The sequence below is a fragment of the Ammodytes marinus genome, assembly GCF_949987685.1.
Source record: "Ammodytes marinus genome assembly, chromosome: 18".
Classification (NCBI taxonomy): domain Eukaryota; kingdom Metazoa; phylum Chordata; class Actinopteri; order Uranoscopiformes; family Ammodytidae; genus Ammodytes; species Ammodytes marinus.
Window position 1 is genome coordinate 7,447,192 of NC_137222.1, and position 15,568 is coordinate 7,462,759.

General features: G+C 41.5%; 1 protein-coding gene across 1 annotated transcript in view; it reads left to right on the forward strand.

The window, feature by feature from the left end:
* Positions 1-2,925: 2,925 nt before the first annotated feature.
* Positions 2,926-15,568, forward strand: part of loxhd1a (lipoxygenase homology PLAT domains 1a) — a gene marked incomplete at its 5' end in the record, with an annotated part of 31,410 nt that continues 18,767 nt past the window's right edge. The window contains 17 exons of the mRNA XM_080046491.1: positions 2,926-3,670; positions 7,655-7,769; positions 8,049-8,060; positions 9,587-9,667; positions 10,515-10,699; positions 11,550-11,648; positions 11,894-12,042; positions 12,145-12,268; positions 12,413-12,663; positions 12,749-12,884; positions 13,031-13,191; positions 13,292-13,378; positions 13,513-13,648; positions 13,857-14,011; positions 14,089-14,249; positions 15,114-15,190; positions 15,282-15,478. Coding sequence (XP_079902617.1) covers positions 2,926-3,670; positions 7,655-7,769; positions 8,049-8,060; positions 9,587-9,667; positions 10,515-10,699; positions 11,550-11,648; positions 11,894-12,042; positions 12,145-12,268; positions 12,413-12,663; positions 12,749-12,884; positions 13,031-13,191; positions 13,292-13,378; positions 13,513-13,648; positions 13,857-14,011; positions 14,089-14,249; positions 15,114-15,190; positions 15,282-15,478 — 2,871 coding nt within the window. The remainder of the gene's footprint in view (positions 3,671-7,654; positions 7,770-8,048; positions 8,061-9,586; positions 9,668-10,514; positions 10,700-11,549; positions 11,649-11,893; positions 12,043-12,144; positions 12,269-12,412; positions 12,664-12,748; positions 12,885-13,030; positions 13,192-13,291; positions 13,379-13,512; positions 13,649-13,856; positions 14,012-14,088; positions 14,250-15,113; positions 15,191-15,281; positions 15,479-15,568) is intronic.

Below are 15,568 nucleotides of genomic sequence, written 5' to 3' on the forward strand. Positions count from 1 at the left end.
TGAATCTGGATAATTTCTTTATACTGGTATTGTGTTTGTAAATAAACTGGAATTTCTCACTTGTACCCTATGTGTATGGATCAATTGTTATTGTGGGTGAACATTACCATGAGTTGGGATGGCATAGGAGCGCACAAAGTTTATTCATAATATATTTAAATAATACTTTTGCCACAAATAAATGCAGCCTGATTTTACAAAATTCCCTGATTTTGTGCTGTGAAGACCACCACACGCTGTGATTGTTGGTCCACAGAGGTCACAACATGCTAATTTCACTGTCTCATGTTAGACCAGTTAACCTGTGGTTTGTCTGCTACAATTAGCACAGCCACTGTCAACACCTCAATTATTAAACAGCGGATGGTGTCGTGTCGGTGTCCTCTCACTGACTGACACAGAGAAGGATGGCTGGGAATATATGTGGCAGATCATATCTGAGTTGTGGTGCAACACATTCTCCCCTGTCTGCAAAGATAAGAAAGGTAACTTTTAACTGTTAGAAATAGAAATTATGCAGAAAGAGATTCATTATGACATCTGGATAAAGATTTAAGATGTATGTGATATGAATTGAAGACAGCATTTGTTATTACTAACAGACATAGGCTACTAGGCTACCTACTCCTGAACTAGGCTACCCTGAAAGATTGTGGGGTTGTAGCCTAATGTAACCTCAAGCTATGTAAAAAATCAGAAAGTAGGATTTGAGTAGGCTATAAATATGTCCACAATATATTATGTCATCTGAACAAAGATGTTGTGAATGAGAGTGTGTGAATATTAGTTGGTAAGCCAGAAAATGGATAAAAGGTTGAAAAAGACAGGTAGCCTTACTAGCAACTAGCTAGCTAATAGGAAAAACGGTTGACACAGACAACTTGGTGAATAACTGGTTTAAATAAATAGCTAAGTCATAGCTAAACCTTTTAAATTCATATTTAAAAGAAAATAAAAACGGTTTGAATAGATAGCTAAAAGAAAGTAGAGGGTAAATGGTTGAAAAAGATAGCTAACTTTATAGGGCTAGCTTAATACAATTGTCACAAGTTGTAATTAATGTAATTAATATTATCAAATAGCAAGATGAAGTGCTAGCCTACAGCTGTAGGCTTCTATTAAGGTCAGAGGTTGTATCAACCACCGTTAAAGTAAGTATATTTTGAATAATGCCTTGTATGTAGTGTAATTAAAGTTTATTTGTATAACACCTAGATATAGGTGTATACAATTAAAAAGGACTTTACATCAAAATACAAACATACTTAAAAGTAGGCCTAATCTAAAAGTAACAATAGAAAACAAAAAATATGTTTTGGTTGAAATGATTGGCAGCTGTGCACATATGACAAATTATTTGACTCTGAGAAAAAACAATTAACAATAAGCAAGTTCAAGTAAGTTGAGCTTTGTGACATTATTACATGTCTTATTTTGATCCCATAATAAAATATTATAACCTGAATATTATAAATGCGATGTGTTAGTGTTAGGGGAATGGCTCTCTTATGCACTGGCTTGAGTCTCCGCTGCCTGCCATCCGCAGGTTGGGTAATTTGATGTTGAAAGATCAATATGACCAAAGCGTGCCCCTGTCCTTGATGCTTATATTATCAGGTGTTGGGTGGCAGCAATAAGGCTAATGGAAGGATTTGGCTCATAGTCAGGTGCAGATGTGAACAACAGTGTGATGAAACTGCAACTTGCATACTGGACTTTTTGCAATTATATAAACTGCCTTGCATAAAGAATTATGTTGTCTTTCTACTAACTAAAATACTAACTAAAATTCCTATTCCATGTAAAATATAAAGAAAGCTCTCAACATTCTTCTTAAAATTGTAGTTTTTGTCTTGTATTTTGCAACACTTTTTTCCATTGTAAAGCCTAATGGTACTGCAAATTCAATTATAATGCATAAATTCCCACCCAAATTATTTTTCTCCAAACAAATGAAGGGAGAAAATATCTTGTACTTTTATATTTGCCACTTTGAATAGGATTTAAATTTGTTACATTTTGAATGAAATGTCAAATAAATTAAAGTTTGGATTCATTCTGAATATTACTTTCAGTGAAGAATTGAATTTGTTGCTCAGCTTTGATTTTAGTTAGTTATTCAATTCTGGGAATTCATGTTTTACAAAAAACAAACGATGAATGTAAAACCATCATTGTGCAAATAGTTCATCTCCAATCTCACACTTTTTGCAGAGTTCTTGCAGAAACGCACACTTACATTTATAGAGAATAACTTATTTTTTATTCAGTTTTGTCTCTGGAAAATATGATATAATTTCTATAACATCCTTTAATGGAAGTTGATGTAGTTATAAAGAACCAGGTAAATTGTTTCAGTCTTCCAGCTTAGCGCTAACCGCCTGCAGTCAATCAGGATCTCTAGATGTGATTTATACACATTTCAACACTTTCCCACACCAGAGTAAACAAAGACAAAAAGTTTTAAAGGAGAGTTTGTGTGTGCATGTGTGTGTGTGTATGTGACTGCAGGTACTGTAAAAGCGAGACGCCCCCGGCCGTAAAGCGATCCTAACACCATGAATAATGAAGCGTGCCGCGGCAGAGAGGATAAGTTCTCTGTGCAAGGCTCCTTTTTCACAGGGCTTTTCTCCCATCGGTCACGTGATTGCTGAGGTGACAGTAATTTTTCATGAGTGTTGTGTGTTGGCTTTATGGCCATATATTGCCCAGGTACGAGACGTCCAGGTAGCCACCGCTCCATTCTGCATGCCTTGAGTCTATAGACCTGCAGGCTTTCACACCCAGGATGCTCTGAACCCTCACAATCCCAGCAACCTCTCTACAACCTCCCTCCAGCCAAGGGTCAAATGAATTGTCTTACACCATTAGACACTTAAGGCAGCATTTACGAAACTAAAAGCCAGGGAAGTGGATGAATAAAAGATGCCGTCGAAACAGAAAAAATCCACAGCTTCTGAAGAAACCGAAGAGGTCGATGACGAAGTGGAGGAAACAGAGCCAACGCTAACGGAGAGGAGCAACGGCGTAACCCCCGTGGACACCACAAAAGGGGAGAAGAGTCGGAAGAAACACAAGAGCTCTGAGAGCTCCGAGAACCAGGAGGTCCCAGAGAAAGAGAAGAAGAAGAGAAAAGAGGGTGAAAGAGAAAAGAAAGAGGAAAAAAAGAAGAAAAAGAAAGTAGAAGAGGACAATGATGCTGCTGGGGCTGTGATTGAAAATGAAGCTGAGGAGGGCGAGCAGAACAACAATGACCCAACGACCGACGATTCCACTAAGGAGAAATCAGAAGGGCTTGAAGAGGAAGTGACTGAGGAGGTGAGGGAGGAAAAGAAGAAGAAAAAGAAGAAAAATAAATCCTCCGAAGAGAATCCAAAGGTCGGGGAGGAGATGGGATCCAAGGATAAGAAGTCTAAAGATGGCAAGAAGAAGAAGAAGTCTCATAACGATGACGACGAGGAGCCCCTGATCGAGGAAGAGGAGGATACAAAGAAGAAGAAAAAGAAGAAGGCAAAGAAGGGATCGGCGGATAGTGATGAAGACAAAAAGAAAAATGGGAAAAAAGCCAAAATGAAACAGTTGGACTATGCGTTGATCTACCAGAATGAGCTGATGGAGTATCACACGGACTCATCCGATGGATATGAGGATGAGTACTACAAAAAGAAAGGTAAGGATTTGACATCGTAGAGGACACAGAGATGCCACACTTGATGTATTTCAGGTAAGTCTCAGTTACTTGACACAGGTACGTACCTGTTGGAGTCTCAACTGGTCAAATCTTGAATAAAGGTTTCCTCCAGCTCCTGTTCAGCTCTGAGCAGGAGCAGCATAATGGAGAAATCCCTCTGTGATTGTTCTTGGGTGAAAGCTCAGTTATGTTCCACATGAATGGAGCCAAATAGAAGCTGTGGGTGCAGACAGGTGCTGGGAGCCGTCCCAGTCTCAGGGGTTGGAAGAACTGCCGGGGCCAGGAAAGGCTTTCCCAAAGCAGATCAGAAGTCTGGGTCGGTTTGGAACCAGACCCTGCAGGTGGAGGCAAATATTATAACATTTAAAATAATATAAAAATGTCCATTTATTAAAAGTACCTATACGTACATGTAACCTAAGGTTTTGTTCAACTCAGTTTTGTGGGAGCTGAGTTGGAATATCATTCAATAAAAAGCACAACTTAGCATTAGCACAACGGTCAAACCTTTTGTCTTTTCCTGAGCTTTCAAAGACATTTTAATGTTGAAAGTAGTGTTGTATTCAACACCATGACCGAAACCAAGCCATGATCAAGTCAAGGGTGTAATGGAGACAAAGTCAAGACCAAGAACATTGAACAGTGAACAGTGTGAGTCCATCACGGTACACCACACTTAAATGATAAAATATGGAAAGAACACACAAATCATAGGCACTCCTCAAATTGATCCGAAATCAAAGGATTCAAGTCCTTTTTGTCTGAGGCTGAGACAAAGCTGAGTAATGTATGAGACCAAGACTAATCTCGATTACTGAAACAATGTTGTTATGTTTAGGCATGAGAGGGGAAGGTTTTTCTGCTTTGACATTAAACTGAAACCACTATCTTTCTTTAATCTTCACCAAAGTGTTTAACCCAAAATACATGCTTAAATACCGGTACAAATTATAGGCGACAGAGTGGCATTTGAAAAATACAGCACTCAGCTGTATTTCAAGATTTTAAAATCTCTTTTACCCCGACCATGTTAGCAGAGAGATTGCTGAAAATGTGACATTCAGTGTATTTTCCAGAATTTTCTGCCAATTTTCTCCAATTATGCAACTGATTAAAGTGAATGCACTTTAAGCTCCTGATCTGTTTGCACAATTTGAAAGGAGCAGTTACCATCATTATTTAGCATCAGTAACAGTGATACATGCCTGAGTACATGACTTTCTAACCTCACTGACTCGCTCAGGTGTCTGACACTCGCTCAGTATTACACGGCTGCTGTCTACCTGATTTTATCAGGTGTCTCTCTTTCTTCCTTTATCAGGTTTTAAAAGCTATGCTCACAGGTAGCTAGGTATCCATGTTCCTATCGGATCATCTGTGGTCAAATAACTCAAATAGCTCCTTGATCTTTTTAGATAATCTGTCTTTTCTATATCTTCTTCTTCTTCTTCTCCTTAATTGAACTTTATGTATTCTTCTTTTTAAGGAACATACAAAGTTTTTAATATTGTTGATCCTTCAGCCCACCTTAACTTTTCATTACATTTACCCTGGATACTCTTAAGGACCAAATCTACCAGACAACCCTGTGCAGGTTGGACACCACTCCATCCTCTATTTATACAGAAATGCATGACTATAGAATTACCGCCTCATAGGCTAAGCTATTGAGTCACATGCAACAGCCAATCGCTGGCTAATCTCTTGCTGAAGATTTAATGTTGTCACTGTAACTCAAACACAGGTGGCGTGTCTAAATAAAAATAATGCTGAGTCATTCACAGCTCATTGCATTAATTGTGACTAAAATTGAGGAAGATGTGACTCACACAATAATGACACCATATTATACAGACTATGAAGCATGTTTGTAAGAAACAACCCACACGCAAAGGCTACATCATCTGGCAGGATAAACAGTCTACCATGCTAGCAACTCTAAAGCTGGGAACACACCGCACTGGCCGCGCGGCGAGATTACATACAAAGTCAATGTACTAGCGCGTGGCCGCGCGTCCACCCAATAATCGGCGTCCAGCGGCCGGCGGCGGGGGCTTGCGCGGCGCGTGGCCGCGCCTCATGAGAGGCGCGTGAATCGGGAGCGCGGCCATTAGCGGCGCATAGAAATTGTGTCATCGAAGGAGCGTGAATCGAAGGCTTGTGCGGCGAGCACGGCGCCGCAGAAAAAGATGAAATTTTTCATCTTTTTCTGCAGCGCCGCCGGGCACCGCGCCTCCACAGCCAATCAGCTTGAGATTGCCCGGTGGCGGTGGTCTGCAGGACGAGGTGGGCGTGTGGAGTGAGGACATCGGGCTTCCAATACATTCTGCAAATATGTGTAGGCTATTTTGCATCTGTTTAGCTGTTGGTTGTACTTTAGCCAAGGTAGCGCCGGTTAGCATAGTGAAACTCACCAAGCTGTGTGCTGTTCCTGAGGATAATATACCCAAACTTGACGGCGGTGTCCGTGTGGAATTCCAATATAGTGCAGCGAAGAACCGTTGTCCTCCGTCAGCCGGCACACTTTCACTTTCAGGTAGGCTGATGTTTGCCTTTATTTTAGCTGCTGAGCACACACTGCTGTTGTTAATGTGTTTAGTATGTTGCTGAATTGCTGTTAATGTGTGTGTATTTGAGATCGGGGTGCGTGTTCAGGCTGTTTTAATGATATTTGTGACAAGACTGCCGCTGGTTACACAGTGAACCTACATCTGTATTTTTTGGCACAGCTGGACCATGTTATTGTTGTTGTTGCACCGTAAGTGTGACGGGTCTGATCTCGGCGTCGGCGTCAGGAATATATGGCCCAATATGATCAAGCGGCGAGCCTCCTGCTGTCACGCGGCCAACCGCTGCCTACGATGAGGCTGCGGTTGGCCGCGGCGGCGACTGCGGTGAACATGGCCCAATATGACCAAGCGGCGAACCTCCTGCATTCACGCGGCCAACCGCCGCAGGCGGCCAATGCGGTGTGTTCCCAGCTTTAGGCTGTATGTGGTTCTTTGAGCTTAATGTGAATATAGGTGTGCTAACATGCAGATATTAAGCAGGCATAATGTTCACCATTTCCCCCACCATGTTAGCTTGTTAGCAAGGCAAGGCAAGTTTATTTATATAGCACAATTCAGACACAAGGCAATTCAGTGCTTTACAGGGGCATACAATACATCAAGATTAGACATTAGAAATTTAAGAGATCATCAAAGCAAAGAACAAATACAGACAGACAAATTGGCAGACACTAACAAATGTTTAACAAATAAGAAATACAAAGTATAGCTGAGGAGGCTAACAGGAATGTAATTTGTAATGCAGACATGTAGTCTTAAACCAATGTAATCAAACAACTGTGTCACCATAAATAGAGGGCTTATTTATCTGGGGACAATTAATGACACAGCAATCCGTCCAACATTGGTTGAGATGTTTCAGTCCGTGCCATAACAGGCCAACATTGCCATGCTGCTATAACGTGGCTAAAACTGTAAACCGACAGTGACCTTGGATGTGTGCGTGTCAACTCCTCTCTTCCTCTGCTCCTGTCAGACACATTTTAATGATGCAAACTACGGCAGCTGGCTGAGTCTTCATCCTGTTTACCTTCCCATGGACTTGGTGACTTAGTCAGACGAAGAGACACAACTGTGAAATGTGAGAGAGCCTTTGGCTGGTGTGTCACACCAGACATGGATTCGCTGAAGATTCGCCGCATTGAATTCCTTTGCTGTGCATGGAAGGAAACATAATGCTCCTTAACGTTTATAGATTATTGGACACTGTCTGCATATGTGACTTTGTGTTTGTCCTTTCATAGAAGTTCTTACTTCTCTTACTCCTTTGTCCTAGGCTTTATTGAATTGATTTGCTTAACAGTGTTCTCATTATTTCAGAATTGTTATGTTTATTACAACATGGAGAACACTCCCCTTCTCTTTCTAATATCCACTCTCCTCTTTGTTTTAGTGTATGAGGTGGTCACTATCACTGGTGATGTAAAAGGGGCCGGAACAGATGCTAATGTGTTTGTTACCCTTTTTGGAGACTTTGGCGTCACGCCCAAGGTTCACCTGGCAAGCAAGTGAGTTTGAAAATGTTCCCGTTGATGTCATTGAGTTATAGTTTACTTTGATACATATGTCATATTTAAGACTCTAAATCAAGTCTCTGTGACCCACTCTGCTCTGATTTGTTTGCACTTATTATTTCAGGTGTTCGTTGAAACGCTGTAGCTTTAAATTTATTATATTTCATTCTGTTTCAGCTACTTTAATAATCAGTAAACTGCTGAGCTAGTTTAACATTTCTGCTATGTCAGCTGTTAACTTTTAATCTTTTCTATTCCTCTCTGATCCTTCAGCACAGAAAAGAGGTATTTTATAATCAGTTTGCTAAAGGACGGGTATTATTATGTCCTTGTGTTGGGTTGTATTGTACATAACACTGTATGAGAGAGCATTCCTGCTCGACATAACCCTAATCAGGTCAATGAGCCCGTAAAGTGCATGAATTTGTCAAAAGTGGTTGTGGTGCATGAATGCTTTCTCTATACAGTCACATAAAGTGTCGGACACAGAATATCTGGAGTAAGGAGGAACTATTTGACATGGCCGGTCTTCCTTTCCATTCAGTAGTGAATGAAAGAAGACCACGATGTCATTCTTGTTGCTGATCAAATGACTCTCAGGGGATCTTACCAGCAGCAGGCTCCCTTTATCTCTGCACACATTGATTGACAGCTAAGGTTACCTGTGCAGCGTATAGGATATACCAACTTATTGTGACCATGTCACCCACACCTTGCGGTGGTCTCATTCATCCACTGCAGAAAGCCAAACATGCTATGTATTCAGTATCTCTATGCTGTGTGGCTGTAGGGTTGCTCAGCGGATGAAATACTATACATAGACTTTTGGTCATGTGATAAACATACTGCATAGTAAGGAGTTTCACCTTACTCCGATATATATTAGGTCCTGCCTGTATTGTGTAATGATCGACTCAAACTTCACAACATGATACAGGTCAGGGAGGGCTGCTTTGTCTCTACGAATATTGGCCCGATTGAAAAATCGAGGCAGATTCAAAATGCAACTCTTTGGAAATTCTGTGTGATTTTAACAAATTCAGATTGCAAGAATTTCCAAAGCTTGCATTGCGTTTGCTTTTTTATATCTCTTCATCATCGTCTTACAGGAGAGTTTACACTCAACAGAGAACAAGGGCATTCATCCAAGCGTTGTTGGACAGTATTTAGTTCTTGGCAGCTTTTTTTAAGTATATGACATTGTGCCCCTTAATTATTGGAGCCTTGGCATTGTCCGTTGGTTGAATATGGCAGGGAGAGGAGAGCAGATGGAGATGTGGGTCAGAGACAAAGGCAGGCATTCTGTGCTAATGAAAAAGAGGGTATCTGATTCACCGTGGTTGGCAGAGGGGCTCCTCAGTCTTTGCGCATGGGCCCAGTTCATCTCTGTGAGAGGTAGATATACGGGAGGAGGTGGAGGTAGCGATGAAGTGGCTGAGCCTCAGGAGGTTTCAAATGATACTACTGCCATGAGACCACCAGGGTACCCTAAGCCGGATCTGTCAGGATATGTAATTCACCGTTCCAGAGTTCACTTCAGTTCTTTGTCTGGACTGTACAACCACTGTGATGTAACCTGATATAAATTAACCTAAATAGAGCATCTTTCTCTCTTATCTTTCACACACACACACACACACACACACACACACACACACACACACACACACACACACACACACACACACACACACACACACACACACACACACACACACACACACACACACACACACACACACACACACACACACACACACACACACACACACACACACACTGAAATCTTTCCTTGTTTCCTCAATTTACAGAAGCCGAACTGCGTTTGAGAAGAATAAGACGGATGTTTTCCGTATCAAAACACACAATGTTGGGCCTCTGAAGAAGCTGCGGTACTGTACAGCAAATTACATGTGAAATAAATGACATACATTCATATTTGCTATAATGCCCATTTGGTGTTGTCAAGGCTGCAGCAGATATCCAAATGCACAGTGAAAACATCACAGTTCATGCGTCATAGTTAAGTTCACCTCACACAGGATAACAGCAGCTTACAGAGAGGATACCAGAAACATTTCTCACTTATTCCCCAGCTGTGCTTCTGGCCATCAACTGATTCACCCTGGTTAAGCCCCATCTGTTAGTTTCATTACAGCCGTTACATGAACAGTGAAATGAGGCAGCAGGGCACATTTAAAAGTCAGTGAGTGTGAAAAAAAAGAGGAATTGCTCATACGGCTCATAAAATTAAGTATTTGGAAGATTTGCATGTTCATGTTCCAAAAGTTTTGATAAAACTTGTTGATATCCTTGCTCAGAACACATATTTTAAATTGTGTTGTATTATAGGAACAATAATAATTATTGTTATTGATTCATTTTATATTATGGAGTTTATATTTTTTTTAAACATTTAAAAATGTCAAAATTGCAGACGCAGTTACTTCCCGTCGTTCCTCCGCTGCTGACTAGGTAGTTAAGACATTTTCACATGCTGATCGCCAGCAAAATAGTTCATTAAGATGCCTGAATATATTTCTTTGTCTTATTCTATCATTCTACAGCTTATTCAGTCCTCATGATATTTCTATGGCCGAAGCACAATGCTTTAAAACAAAAGTATCCACTGTTTGGTATTCACCACTGAAGAAATTGTTTTCGTGTGATGTGGCCAGTTCTTCTGTGATTACCTGCAGGGTGATTTCATGTCCCACTATGACTCGTTGACTTCCCCAGGATTGAGCACGACAACACGGGGATGAACGCCAGCTGGTTCTTGGACCGGGTTGTGGTGACCGACATGAACCGGCCCCATCTGCGATTCTATTTCGCCTGCAACAACTGGCTGAGTCGAGAGGAGGCCGACAACCTGTATGTCAGGGACCTGCTGGGCAGCATGAACCCCATGGACTTCCCCAAACGTAGGTCACTCTGGGACAAGCACAAAGGTTCACAGATGTTAAAAGAAAATAACAGTTTTTCATAGAAAGTTTGAAGATGTCCCAAAGTCAACATGACAAAAAAACGATATACATAAGACAGCTCACAACTAATCAGACAGTCCAAGAGCTCTCATGCTATTGTCACTGTCTCCTTAGAATCAAATCTTCCCCAAATTTAGATATTAAAAATCCTTGTCATATATGTTCAGATGTTTTGCCTCTGATATGATCAATTGAATGGGAGTCAAGAACAACAATTTATTGAGATACAGCCACCACCAAACATTTAAAAAATGTGTTATAAACTTGTCAATGTCAACAGCACGTGTTGTACAAAAAGGTGTCTCAGTCTACAGGTCTTCCTACTGTGTCGGGTTTGAAATTGAATTCCATCGGTGTAATCCTCAGGTAAACTATCGCCCTATGTGTCCCATGTTGCAATGTGATCTAACATCTCAGTATCTACAGTCAGTCAAGCAGATCATTGTGAAGCCAAGGCTCAGATAGAGACACGAGAACAGCGTGCTGCGAGGGAGTGGTTAATAGACATATAGCTGTGACTTACACAACACACACATACACAGACTGTTATGAATATTTAACCTGGAAACCATCTCAGTGAGGATTAAGTAAGTAGCCCAGCCTACTGACGATGGAAAAGTCCCAACAAATAATGACATAACATAGTGCTTCTTATTGCGTGACTTGTCTTGTCTTGCAGAAAAAGTGGTTTAGAAAGATACTGATACTTTTACTTGCTTTGTTTATATAAAACACTGCATTTTTATTATGATTTTTTTTCTTCTGTTTGATATTTCATGTTTTGCAGTAAATAAATACATAGTGAGTGTGTTCACTCCTGACATCAAGGGAAGTGGAACGGATGCTGATGTATTCCTTAACATCTTTGGAGAGAACGGTGACACAGGTAGGTCCACAACGCACATTACGTTTTCTCATTATTCGATTATTCTGCATATTGTTTCCTGTTAACTGATTAACCACATGGTCTCTAAAATGTTAAAAAGTATTGAAAAACATTATAAAAAAAACGCCTCTCTTTTTTACCATCACCAATAGCCGAGATAATGATGGTTGTACATTTATTGTTGCTGTAATGACTCTATATACGTTTGATATTGCAATTACAAAATGCTTTGTTTCTTATGAAAGGAGAGAGACGACTGGACAGTGATAAGGACAACTTTGAGCGTGGGTCAGAGGACAAGTTCACGATAGAGGCGCCAAACCTGGGAAGGCTAAAAAAAATCACCATCGGCCACAACAACAGAGGCTCATCAGCTGGATGGTTTCTAGATAAGGCATGTGCAATATATACACATGATCATCTTTATAGATGTGCATAAAACACTCATCATACATAAAACACTCATCATACAGTAGTACATAATGTGTCTCTTCAGGTGGTCATCGATGACATGGGGAATAAAGAAATGTACGAGTTCCCGGTCAATCGCTGGTTTGCCATGGACGAAGGCGATGGCAAAATACAAAGAGATGTGCTGGTGGGATCCATGCAACCAATGGGTGAGAAAACACAAGCCACTATCTTAGGATAATTGAATCCTCGCTTCAGACAGTCGCCTTGAAATGTTGAGTTTTCCTAACTTTTTCATTTTAACAGTGAATAAATGAGCATGTTGTTATGTATTCTCTGCATTATCTACTTAGGAATCGTTTACAATGTACAGGTGATGACTGGAGACATTAGGGGTGCAGGCACCAACTCCAAGATCCATTTCTGCATGCACGGCTCCAAGGGCTTGAGGAACAGCGGCAAACTCTTCCTGGAGGGCGGTGCTTTCGAGCGTGGTCTCATCGACATCTTCAACGTGGAGATTTGCGAGCTGATTAGCCCGCTCAGCAGGGTCACCATCGGGCACGACAACGGGGCTGTTGGCGCCGGATGGTACTGTGAAAAGGTACAGCACGACGTGTATATATTATGTTAACAGAGTGATTTCAAAATTCTTATTCACCCACCGAGCACCCACTTCCCTTTTTTAGGTGGTGATATACTGTCCGTTCACGGGCATTGAGCAGACATTCCAGTGCGGCATGTGGCTGGACGAGGACGAGGGGGACGGACTGATCGAGAGGGAGCTGTATGAGATGGTCTCTCTGAGGCAGAAAAAACAGAAAAGTGGGTGGCAAATCACACATATTCTACTGTGTTTACTGAGAAAGTGATTAAGTATTTTGCAGAAAGATCTCACAGAGCATTAGAGCATTTTACATTCTTAAAAACCTGCCCACTGTACTATAAAACCAACTCTTCTTCTACTCCAGAGTACCCATGGTCCCTTTGGATTTGGACATCCGATGTAAAGGGGGCCGGGACAGATGCCCAGGTGTTTCTGCAGATCTACGGGGAGAATGGCAAGTCTGATGAGGTCAGACTGGAAAACAACTCAGACAGTTTTGAACAGGCCCAGCTTGATAGATTTGTGGTAGGTCCTGGAACATATGCTAAACTGAGCACATTGTGATTTTTTTCACATTTTTTCCAAGTATCTGTTGTTAACTTTATTTTCTTTGGGATCCCTGTAGGTTGAAATGCCAGACATAGGCAGACTGCGGAAACTACGCATCTGGCACGAGAAGAGACACCCATTCGCTGGCTGGCATTTGGCAAGGGTGAGCCCCGAATTGCTTATCCATCTGATAAGGGTTTTTTTTATTTAAAAAACTTTAACTTATGATCTAAAGAGAGCATGTGTGCAATGCAAATAGTTCCACAGAATTAAATCCAACCTATTGACTCTCTGCAGGTCACATTGCTCAAGACCCTGACGATGGAGAAGTATTCTTTTCAATGTGGCCGTTGGCTGGACATCAATGAAGACGACAATGAGATCGTCAGAGAGCTTCCAGCCACCGGAGCACTTATCGATGAGCCGCTGCCACGTAAAAAAACATACAGATGGTGTTCGCATACAATTGATTATCCTAGATGCACATAAACTTCTCAGTCAGTGCAGATATTCAAGCTCCATGTTAACTGTCAGTAGTCTTCCCTTTACAGTGGTCATGACAGTACATCGGTCCTGAGTAAACGTAGGTGCTTTATGTGGTAGGCTATAATACAAGTGTCTTTGTTTGTTTTCTTCTTCAGTGATAAAGTACCGCGTCACCATCTGCACCGGCAACGTCAGCGGCAGTGGCACAGATGCCAGCGTCTTCCTCAACGTCATCGGTGACCTTGGTGACACGGGGGAGCGACTCATGTTTATGAGCAAAAACAATGTCAACAAATTTGAAAAGGGCAACGTGAGTGCATGATCACACAAAATTCATAAATAACACACCAGGTTTTTGACCAGCTTTTCCCCTCTGTCTGCCCTCAGCACGATGAGTTTCTCATTGAGTCAGTGACATTGGGCCAGGTGCGCAGAGTGCGTGTGGGCCACGACGGCCGCGGTGGAGGCTGCGGTTGGTTCTTGGACAAGGTGATGGTCAGAGAGGAGGGCCAGCCAGAGAGTTTGGCCATTGTGTTCCCCTGTTTCAGGCAAGCCAATCATACTTTAAGCATGACATGAAGGCAATGGTTGACATTTCTGGAAATACAGCTAGGAATTGTGCGAGAAGATCAAAAGTCCTTTCTGTGCGGTTAATATGAAGCTGCAGCCAGGAGACAGTTACCTTAGCTTAGCATAGGCTAGAGGTAAGAAGAAAGTCTTGCTCCAAAGTGCCTCTAAAGCTCTCTAGTCAGCTTGGTGAGTGACTGCTGGCTGTAGCTTCATAGTTAATGAAAAAAACACTCTCAAATCTCTCTATAGACAATTAGTCCTGCTTAGCATAAACAGCATTTCATGTTTAATGTATAAATCTTTTTAATTGTTTTACTCTAAATCCCATCAAAACACAAACCAGCTGGACAAAATGGTCTAAATGGCCCTAAAAGCCTCATAAATTGGCCACGCTTACTTTCACTGGTTCTCTAGTGGAGAGGGTTAAGCAGTTAGTCAGCTGATAGAAGAGTTTGCCATGACAAATAGCCAGTACATGCACAGTGGTCAGCCAGCTCTCGCCTTCAGTAACTGGAGCCAAACCACAAGGCTGAGGTGCAGTGTTACGTCTAGAGAAAGGATTATCCTCCCTGTCTGTCCTGGTAAAAGGTTTGGTGGCTCCTTATACAAATGATCAATCATTTTAGGTTACTTACCTTTTCTCTGTGTTCCTTGTCCAAACTGAACAAGGTCTTCTATTCTGTCAATCTCTTGACTCAAATCCAATAGAATTAAAGTAATAAATATGATTTTATGAATTTTATTTTCACATATTGCAATTTTTAGGGAGGTTTGGTGGGCGGGTTGATCTCATCCTTGGTTTACTGCTATAGGTTTTTCGTATGTTATATGTTTTCCTTCAGGTGGTTGGACCGTAATGAGGATGATGGACAGATTGTCCGTGAGTTAGTCCCGGATGGAGATGGCCTGCGTCTCTTTAGTGAGTGCATAAAGAAGGTTAATCAAACTAAAAGATTTGATTTTCATGATTTTATCAATAACATTAATGTACCAATTTCCGCCCTCCCAAGATGTCAGCTACCACATAGCAATCAAGACGGGGAGCGTGAATGGGGCCAGCTCGGACTCCAAGGTGTTTGTCAAGCTGTACGGGGAGAAAGGCGACACCAACAAGATGATACTGGCAGTTTCCGACAATGACCTCAGCAACTATTATGAGACGGGAGCCACAGACATCTTCACCGTCGATACCTTTGACATCGGAAAGGCAAGTTGTTCAGGTGTATGCAAGTCACAGCAAACTGAAGGAATAGTTTGGATGTTTTTACATTCAGTTTCATCCTCCACTGCGTTTACA